Raw genomic sequence first — 10564 nt, 5'->3', positions numbered from 1 at the left:
AAATATTTTGAGGACCCCCCATAAGCATACCCTCTTGGGACCTGTGTGAGGCCAGATTATGATTATGTATTTACAGTCTAGGTTTATTTTTTTTCTAAAATATTCAGCAATATTATCCAGCATTAATCACGTGCAGAGTTGGGAGTCAGCATTGAAATCACTTGATGTGCGATGTGCGATAGTTTGTTAATATAGCAAAACTTGTGCTGGGCTGCGCAGTCAGATGGTGAAAAACTGCAGGATAAAGAAAACTTTATCCCGTTGGCTTTCTGAGTCACTCGGCACCCGTACCGTGTTATCTGAAAGAAAAGCGCAACAACATTCTAAACTTCTGCTGACTGGACCACATTTCCATCTCATTTTTGGACTCTGTCTTTGTTGACACGTGTAATATAACAACAATGTGTATTTATAATACTCTCACTGGATGTAATAAGACGTCGTTATTTGCTACTCACCGAAGGAGTTAAATATTTAACACATCCGCATTGGTGAGTCACTATTTTGGTTTTCAGGTCCTGTAATGGGCGAGGCAGGGAGAAAAAGTTGATACGGAAAGAAGACAAAGTAACACATTGTCCTGGTTACATTTTGAGCTAAAAGCTCATCTGAAGACTAATTCAGTGTGGCAAAATAGTGAGCACTATTTATTATCCAAACATTTAGTCTAAAGCCTAACGATGAACGGATAAAGAGTAATCACGCTATGCTATCCCGCTATGGTAATGCTGAAAGATGCAATAATTTGATATGGTGCAAAACACACTGAATTAAAAACACCACATTCTTCTGTTTATTTTACCTGCAGAAAGTTCTGCGCTGTGCCCTTTAGCGTTCACAACTAGTTACTAAAGATGGCAGGATGAGCAGGTTTCTCTGTGGGCTTCATACTCGTTTAGGGTGTATCAGTAATTACAACATTCACACAATGGGAATGTTGACATACTGCTGTCATTTTCCATGCTTCTGTTTATTTTTTTGCTGTGCTCAGTAGCCCGTCTGTGGGCTGTCCTCATCGTAACCTACCACTCATGATCTCCTCAACTCCTCAAATAGGCACTCACTTTCACATTCTTTATTCTGTCAGGTAGAGCTCTTTGTGTCACCTGCTTTGAAAAACTCTTGAACTGCACCGGAAAGTCATCTTGCAGGTAAAAATATTATTAAATAAAAGAATGCATTTATTTTTTTTAAGTTGTTTAGTAGTAACGAGATATGTAAAATCTGGGTCTTGGTTGTACCAAGTGGAAAGCAGCTATTTAACTTTTTATCTCTGAATCAGCTTTATTTAGTGTAATGTTTTGTCATGACTTATGAGGCATTAGTCAGCAGTCATACTTTCATTTTATTTATTTATTTATTTTTGTTATCTTATTCACACTACACCGTGGATATGATTCTTGTTTTTGCATATATTACCTACTTTAACTGCTGTGTGAGTGCAAATTTTTTGTTTCACCTCAAGTGAATACGTGTGCTGGAATAATAATAAAAAACAATGAATTTTTTTCTGCCCTATTTCCACAGGTCACCTTGGCATACATTGATGCAGGAAATACTGTGAAATCAAATCTGTTAAGACAACTTGCCCTCGACATTCAGTCTTCAGAGTAAAAATCCTCTACACTATGTCATCTAACCAGTTGTTCAAAAGCCAACATGAAGAAGCCTACATGTCCCTGATGAGAGGCATGAAGGAGCTGGACCTACAGGGACCCTGTGTTCCCAGTGACCTGGTCCTGATCGGAGACCATGCCTTTCCTTTAGCAATGAACAGTCAAGGTCAGGTGCTGATGGCTGCCTCTCTGTACGGCAGTGGAAGGATTGTGGTCCTGGGTCATGAGGGCTACTTGACAGCCTTTCCTGCTCTGGTAGAAAATGCTCTAACCTGGCTGAGAGGTGATGGCTCTGATAACCTCTCTGTAGGGGTGCACAGAAATGTCAGTGCAGTTGCTAATAACCTCCAAAAATCCAGCTTCCAAGTAGAAGTTGTGGGAGCTTTCAGTGACAAACAGGGAGTTGGTGTTTATGTGACCGATGCCTACAGCGTGGGCTCAGACTCAGTGGAGCTGGTGGCGTTTCTGAAAGCTGGAGGAGGGGTGCTGATAGCTGGGCAGGCGTGGGGCTGGGCTGCAGATCACCCCAAAGAGAACGCACTGCATCAGTTTGATGGGAATAAAGTGTCGGGAGTGGCAGGAATCTACTTCACTGAGCGTTATGGTGAGGCGGAGAACCTGCCTGTCTACCCTCAGATCCCGTCCTCCTGGATGTCTGTGGTGTGAGTGTTTAATGTAGTTCTGTTTTGTTGTTATTGTTACTGTTAGTTTAAACCCACAAGTTAACTATAACATGAAATAAATTGCAAACTACTATAGATTGCATATAGAGTTTTAAAAAAATATTATTATTATATTTAATGTAAACTTTTACATAATTTTACATGGATTTATCAGTTTTGACATTTTCTGCCTAAGCAATAAAACAAAGTATCTATTGATGTCAAACTCAGCACCTGTGAATTTACAAAAGGACTGTATTTTTACAGGACTGTGTTTATAATAACAGTAGGAAAATCTATTTTATGTTTCATATTTATTAATTTAATATCAGAATACTTTATTGATCCCTAGGGGAAATTATTTTGGTTACAGTGCTCTGGTACAAACAGTAACAAAGACAGACAATACACTACAGTAAGAAAATAGCACAATATATACAAAATATACATACATACACATATATATATATATATATATAGATATATTGATAAATATCTGAATAAGAAAGAAGAGCATGTGCAAAAAGGGTGTAGCTACTGCAGTATACAGTGTGTTAAGTGGATGAGTTGTACAGGGAGATGGCAACAGGCAGGAATGTATTCCTGTGTTGTTCAGTGGTGCTTTTTTACATTCTGAAAATGTAAAAATTAAACTTGCTTGTATGTTGGTTAATTGTTTTCTTAACATGCAAAAACAGATAAAAAAAAATGCAATTTACACAATTATTCTTAATAGTGTCTCTCATTCCTATCATGACTCTTCCACCTTTCAGCTTGGGTAAGGATTTTGAAGACGACTTGCAGTTCTTACTCCAGGGGGTTTCAGAGTTCCAGCTCCCGTCTAATTTAACTGCTTCGGAGGTTTTAGTCCATGGACCGCTAGCATTTCCCATCGCGACCACAGATGATGGACGGGCGTTCCTGGCAGGAGGCTACTATGGACAGGGACGAGTGATTGTGGCTACACATGAAGGATTTCTGGGACTTGAGGTAAATGTGAGAGTTGGTCTTCCTTTCCAAGCACTCATAGGTCAGAATCAGCACGTGATTCGGACCTATGAATGAACAGGTTTCCTTTGATTTTACAAGTTTGATTTGCATCAGAAGGTTTTTATGTGTGTCACTGTAATGAATAGTTTCTTTGTTAACTGATTGCCAAGACTTGGGTGAATAATTTAATTTAAAACAAAGCTATTCTTATTGCCTAGGATGGATAGAGGGATGGAGGTTAAAGTTTAGGTTAGGGTTGGGTTCTCCACTGATGATGACTCAGGCCTCAGAGGGTTAAAAATGTGAGTAGTAGTAGTTTGTGCAACTCGGAATGGATGTATGACTGTTTTTATTGTGTTTCTCCCTGACTTTGAGCAAACATTGCAGATAACATAAATTGTGTATTGTGATAGGGTTAGAGTTAGGAGTCAGTGGTAAGCAGACCTATAATGGTTAAAAAGGAGATGTTTCTGCTGTTTTGATGCAATTTTTATACATCTTATGTACACATGACTGCATCTGTTCCTGATTTCCTTCTATTCTTTTAGAGTATGGCTCCATTTTGGCAAAATGCCATTCACTGGTTGGATGAAGGCCGCAGAGGGGTTGTTGGTGTCATGAATATAGATGCTGCAATCAATATTCTCAGCAAGTCAGGGCTGAAGTGTGAGAAGACAAAATTCAGGAAAGACCTCAGCGTGTTTGTGTGTACAGCGTATATCACTGAGCATTTGGAGGAAATCAAAAACTTTGTGGCAGAGGGAGGAGGCCTGCTGATTGGAGGACATGCCTGGTACTGGGCACAGACACATAGTGGGCAAAATCCACTTACAGAATTCTCAGGTATGAAAGTGCACGACCAATGCATCTGATTAGTGTGACATCTCCAACAATACACCAGAGTATTTTAAGTCAGATTTGTTTTAATGTCTTTCAGGAAACAAGATCTTAAATCAAATGGGATTGAGCCTGTTGGGCGCAACAATCGGAGGAGGAACATACAAATCTCTCGTACCCAGCCAGGCTATTAATGACAGCTACCACTTCCGCCACCTTCTATACCGCTTTGCTGCCCATGTGACTGCAGGTGAAAACCTTAGCCAGCATGAGGAGAGATATCTGAAAAGGCTGGGCAACGACTGCAATGCCTACTTGCAGATGAAAGCCCATGACTCCTCCCACTACCGACAAGTGTTGGCCACACTCACTGACTTATTAAAGAGGTCAGGCCTGCCACAGGTGAGTAGACAAAAATAATATGAACACCTTTTAAAATAACAAAATTAAACAAAGCTATGCTAGCTGATGTGGTTTGTGACCATTATGTGTGCCAAAACATTACAGTGCATGTCACAGCTATTAGTTGGTATATTACAGTTATCAACAAGTAATATGTGTCTCAAAAATGTGTTTTAAAAAAGAAACAACACCAATGTGTTTTAAATATGATTGACCACTGCTTTTTATGGATGGGGTGTGGTGGAGGTGGAGACTAGTTGCCTTTGTTTCTGCAGATAGTGTCATAATATGGGGACATATATAATGAGATTGACTATTCACTTTCAAGGTGAGTGACAGCTGCCCTGTAAAGAGTCCCAAAGACCACCTCCTCCTCGCTGTGGGTACCCAGGTATATAAGGTTTGCCCAGATCCCGATGCCCTCCTGCCCTACCTCATCAAGGACAACCCAATGATGCCTGTTGTCTATAACCACCGGATCAAGGTTGATGTTGATACAGCAGGTCAGATCTCACTGCTAAAAATGTGTTAATATATGCAGCTCATTGCAAACACTGGAAACTGTGAAATACAGTTTTTAAAATGCATATTTTATACCTGTAAACGTCCCTGGTTGTGATCTTTTATAATTGTGTGTTTCAGATAGGGAAGAGTGGATCAGTACAGGTCTCTACCTCTCTCCTGGTATGAAGACCTACATCGCTATACCACCTCAGATTGTCAACAAGGATTGGAAGGTACAGCATATGAAGTCAATTGATTTTGAGTTCAACCCCATATAAGTCTGTCTCCAGTAGTGACAGAGACTCACCACAAGTACAGCTCATGTCCACATGGCAAGGTGCCAGAACCTGAATTTTTTTTTGCGGTGAATAGATACTGTAAGTTGTTTCAGGTCATTTAGGTGTCTAAACACAGAGGAGTCCTTGCAATTTTTAGACATTCCTTTTTACAGTGTTCAATACTTTAGCATATAGAGATTGCTTACAGTGCATTTTTCTTTCTTCTGCAGATTCAGATAGGATGTCAAACTGATTCACTGCACCATCATGAGGAGCTGAAGAGACCACCGTCTGTCCATGAGCGATTTCCTGTCACATCGGAGATGATACAGGTTTGGAACCTTTGGGGAGGGCTCATCTTCCTTGTGGCCCCACCCAAAACACAAGTGAAGGTGTTGGAAGTCATAGTGCAGATGGCTGTACCTGCTCCATACTATAAGTCTGGTGAGTCTGTGGTGGATTTGACTTTGTTAACTTTTTTTGTACTGGTCTAATAGACTATTCTCAAACAGTTTATAAGGCGATTTAAGGGGCTGAGGGCAGCATCTCCCTGGTTCTAATCAAATATGAAGTGTTAGGAGTGTTAGAAATGTTCAGTAAAGTAAAGTAAATATCCAACAGTTTAACGTCTGATACAATGAATTAGGCTTCCCTAACTGTTAATATTTCAAGTTGGTGTTAGCTAGCCCTTGATTCTGTTTTTATGTGTTGGAGCCTGAAGCATTTTAATAAATTCACTCCTCTCTTTGTTCTTTTCAGGTGTAACAACTGCAGCTCAGTGGTCGTTGCTGCGCACAGCTCCTTCACCCTGGGCAGAGTTGGAGTTTGAAAACATCATTCTCACCGTACCGTCAGATGCTGTTCGGGGTCTGGAGCGCCCTGACGAGCTAGCCGCTCTGTGGGATGAAATCATGAGGGCCATTGCAGATCTGGCTGCCAAACCACACAAATTTCCCCGCAAGGAGCGCTTTGTGACAGATGTGCAGATTTCTGCTGGTAAGTGCATTTTGCCTCATGTTGTATATACACCTGCCTTTAACTGGCTTGTCATATATAGAGTCTCAAGTAATGCTGGGTGACAGGCAGGGTATGCATGGTCCAGTTCTCTGAACTAGCAAACAGAAAGTATTTAGTCACCAATACAAATCATTGGGGTAAGGTGTTCCAATCACTTCCATGACACAGGTGTATAAAATCAAGCACCAAAGCATGCAGACTGCTTCTATGAACATTTGTAAAAGAATTGGTCGCTCTCAGGAGCTCAGGGAATTCCAGTGTGGTAATGTGATAGGATACCACCTCAGCATGAAGTCCAGTCATGATATTTCCTTGCTACTAAACATAGTGAGTAGTGGAAGGGACTGGGAACAACAGCAACTCAGCCACAAGGAGGCAGGCTAAGTAAAATCACAAAGCAGGGTCATCGGATTGGGAAGTATATAGCGTGCAGAGGTTGCCAACTTTCTGCAGACCTGCAAACTTCATTTGGCCTTCAGATTAGCTCAAGAACAGTGCACAGAGAGCTTCATGGAAAAGGTTTCCATGCCTGAGCACCTGATTCCAAACTTTACACCACGAGGGACAGTGCAAAGCATATAAACCTTTGCATTTAATGCTTTGAACTAGTGCAAAGCATTGTGCTTTGGTGATGTACAGAATGCTGCTACTGGACTCTTTGTATCTGACCACACAAATGTGCTTCTGGATGGTCAAAAATTCCCATAAACACACTCCTAAATGTTGTGGAAAACCTTCCCAGAAGAGCTGAAGCTGTTATATCTGCACATGGTGGGCTGACATCATATTAAACCCTATGGATTCAGAATGGGATGTCTCCCAAATTTGTGTGGGTGTGAAAGTGGACGAACAAATACTTTTGGCAAAATAGTGCATATATACAGTAACAATGCTGGCTTCAGCTGTCTAACAAGTTTCAGAAAATGAGGTGTGTGCACACTTAATCCCTATAAGCTGAAAGCTCAGGCTTTAGAGCTCTAAATGCTTATTCATCAGACAGTTTTTCCTTCTACTTTTGGCTCTGTTTGAAATCCCTGAGGGTGTGTATCCCCAGCTTAGCTTCTGAGTGCAGAAGCTCTACCCATTTGTTATTGAAGTCTTGTGTTTATAAAGAACTGCCAATCAGAGAAACTTGTTTAAACGTCTATCCATCCACTGGCGTCTATCTCAGCTGTGACAGGGCAAAAGGTTGAGCAGACCTTGGACAGGTCGCAAGACCACTGCAGGGTTACCACAGAGACAGATGAATATTTACACTTAACATGACTAACTTTTACCGAAGAACCATAATCATATCATGCTTTTGGTTGTTTGTTTGTTAATTGTTTATTTTTTTTAAATAAAAGCTATCAAATCTATAAAATCTAAAATCTATAAAAAATAAAGAATCATCACTATACCACTGTTCATTTCTCTTTTTCTGTTCAGGCTGGATGCATGCAGGTTATCCTATCATGGCACACAAAGTCTCAGCTGCTGAGCTGGTCGGTGTTAAAAAAGGTAAAGAAATGTGGGGCCCCATCCACGAGCTGGGACACAACCAACAGAGAGGCTGCTGGGAGTTCCCACCAAACACCACAGAGTGTACATGCAACCTGTGGTCAGTGTATGTGCATGAAGAGGTGCTGGGTCTCCACAGAGGACAGGTAGAGTAAATCACATGTGTCTATTTTGATATCCCATGATAACTGATGATTGAACTCAGTTTTTACTAAAAGTAAAATATTTTACAATCATCTCATTCCATGTTTTTAATGCAGGCTCATGGAGCTATGACTGCAGAAAATCGACAAAGTCGAGCCAAGGATTACGTCGCAGGAGGCAGGAAACCAGAGAGCTGGAGCATGTGGGTGGCTCTGGAAACATATATGCAGGTGAGAGAATTCTACTCTGTAGAGAAACTGTCCTTTGTCCACACACCTGCTTTCACTGGAAAAAAATGATTGCATGTAAAACTGAAAGCAGAGTGTGAAACAAGGCACGTTCCAGAAACTGTAAGATGATACCTTTTAAATCAAGTCACTATCAAGAAAGTGTGGAGACAGAATTAAAACAGTATCTTAACAAACAGAAATAAGCCTGACACAAACACTTTATTAGACATAACATGATTATCAGCATTATGATTTTTGTCTCCTCATCTGCAGCTCCAGGAAAGGTTTGGCTGGGATGCCTTTAAGAAGGTGTTTACTGCGTATCATCACATGAAAGACATCCCCAAGGACAACAAAGGAAAGATGAACCTGTATGCTGAGACTTTCTCCCAGACTGTGGGGATGGACCTGACTGGCTTCTTTAAGGCCTGGGGCTGGCCAATAGAAACAGCCACTGAAGGGAAGCTCTCCCAGCTGCCTTCCTGGAACGATCACCCCATGACCCAGTATGACTAAACCTCAAACCACTGCAGTGTGCAGAGAAATGGTTTCAACCAATATCTTAATTTGAAGTGAATGATGAGCAACACGGTGAACTGATTTGGTGTCTGGTGTTCTGTTTTAACAACATTTATTAGAGTATCTGAATAGAGAAACAGAAATGGTGGACTGAGGTTGTAGGTATCGAATCTTTCCCTTTATTTTGTACAAAGCCAAATAATTTTGTTCCCTGCAGAAAATGCAACTTGATGTTTGTGACTTGTGAAAACTGGAAGACATTACATTACTAAACAGAGATTGTTTCTGAAGATGAAAATGTTCTTGCATGTTTGCATATTTATTACTTACTTGCATTTCTTTACTTGCATCCAAAACTGCCATGGTTTTCTTCCACACATAAACACACACAGTGACATATAGGATGCTATTGCAGAGCCAGCCCTTAAAACTAGATGAATGAGTGCGTAATAAAGCCTGGGTGTGTCGCTTGTCTGAGTTTTAAAAACAGATGCAGAATGTTGACTAACAGGTTTTGAAGCCTTCTCTGTTCACTGACACCTCGTCTTTCACTTAATTCCATCAGCCTGAGTCAGTCGGTTGCCCTGACTAAAGTCACTCCTCTAATTGTCTTTGTCTTTTTCACTCAAGTAGCCCCTCCTGTTCTTATTTGTATACACTCACTTGCTGTTGTTGCAAAGTTTTCACCAGTCGTTCTAAACAAACCACAGATTCAGCCAACCCTATAGGCTGAGGAAGGCTGTTTCAGCTACAACATCAAAATTTGATGGCCTCTGATTATAACATAAGAGCTTGAAAATAAGGCTTGAAGAGCCAACAGCAGTAGCAGTATAATGTCTGGGAATCTCTGCTATATACCCGGGACCCTGGCCATGTAGGACTTTGTTATTAAGATTATTAAGACCCTCGATCAGTCCAAGTAACTGACGGGCCACAGCTTTCTCTCAAATGGAAGGGATGGAGACAGGACAAAGGTGACACCCTGGTTGTGTCTTTGCCGTGTAATTTGTATTTTACTGCGTGCATTCAGCCTTTATGCACTTCTTTCTATGGTGACATATAATCATTGATCCAAGGGAAAACATTGATGGCTCAAGGTAATCCAGATTTTAAAGGGGCTACACTATCAAGAAATGATCAACACAGATCATTAAATCATTCATGTAAATCACTGAAAACCCAGGTGTTCAAATGTAAAAATAGGAGAACAGAGCTGCTGAATTGTCATTAACAATGCCAGACTAAGTCTGCTATGGGAACACAAAATTAGTGAAGTTATATTTTGACAGTAAATCAGACGTACAAAGGTTGTTTAAGGACAGGCCACAAGTAGAAACATACTCCAGGGTGTGCTCACCAATAAGAACGGGACTATTAAGAATATTACAACCAGAGGAAAGATCTAAGAAAGAAGATGTGAAAGTTAAAGTCACCAACCATAATGAACTGCTCAAATTAAAGAACAACAGATGAAAACACATTTGAGAGTTTATTTAGGAATTCAGAAGGAAATTTAGGAGGATGATAGAAAACAAGGAGACTGGATTCTTACACAAAGTATTTTGAATGAATTGAAAAAAGAAGAAGCGAGAAGTAAATGGAACACAATTTAAGTTGTTCCTGTAAACCCTTCTGTTGAATGAAAAAATTAAGAAGGGAGTAGAAATTTGATGAAAATGTTACAGTCTCCTTCTGTGTGTTATAATTACAGAGTTTGGTTAACCTGATCAGATTTTGAGGTCAGTGACTTATCATTTTCTCTTAAATTGTGATCACTAAGTAATTTGGATAATAAGTACAACGTAGCATAAGATAGGTTACAGGGGGGTGATAGTGTTGTGGACATAGGATAGCAACACAGTGGA

At 40.4% G+C, this 10564-nt stretch overlaps 1 protein-coding gene across 2 annotated transcripts; it reads left to right on the top strand.

The window, feature by feature from the left end:
* The first annotated feature begins 288 nt into the window (after positions 1-288).
* LOC147314074 (TRPM8 channel-associated factor homolog) lies at positions 289-8997 on the top strand. Of its 2 annotated transcripts, none has more exons than XM_086260854.1 (13): positions 289-491; positions 1092-1151; positions 1528-2278; positions 3052-3268; positions 3817-4111; positions 4206-4507; positions 4836-5010; positions 5150-5244; positions 5520-5733; positions 6049-6285; positions 7735-7952; positions 8067-8180; positions 8454-8997. In XM_086260854.1, the coding sequence occupies exons 3-13, from the start codon at positions 1629-1631 to the stop codon at positions 8694-8696; spliced, it is 2760 nt and encodes a 919-aa protein (XP_086116980.1). In that variant the 5' UTR covers positions 289-491; positions 1092-1151; positions 1528-1628; the 3' UTR covers positions 8697-8997. The 2 variants fall into 2 exon arrangements, with proteins under 2 accessions (XP_086116980.1, XP_086116979.1); XM_086260853.1 differs by having other exon boundaries at positions 1088-1151.
* The last annotated feature ends 1567 nt before the right edge of the window (positions 8998-10564 follow it).

Source organism: Aulonocara sp. 'chitande type north' Nkhata Bay, linkage group LG14 (assembly GCF_057382095.1).
Source record: "Aulonocara sp. 'chitande type north' Nkhata Bay isolate Kocher_YH1m ecotype deep benthic linkage group LG14, A_spYH_male_GT1.1, whole genome shotgun sequence".
NCBI lineage: Eukaryota > Metazoa > Chordata > Actinopteri > Cichliformes > Cichlidae > Aulonocara > Aulonocara sp. 'chitande type north' Nkhata Bay.
Note: the sequence above shows the minus strand (reverse complement) of the source record. Positions and strands in the feature narration are given on the sequence as shown.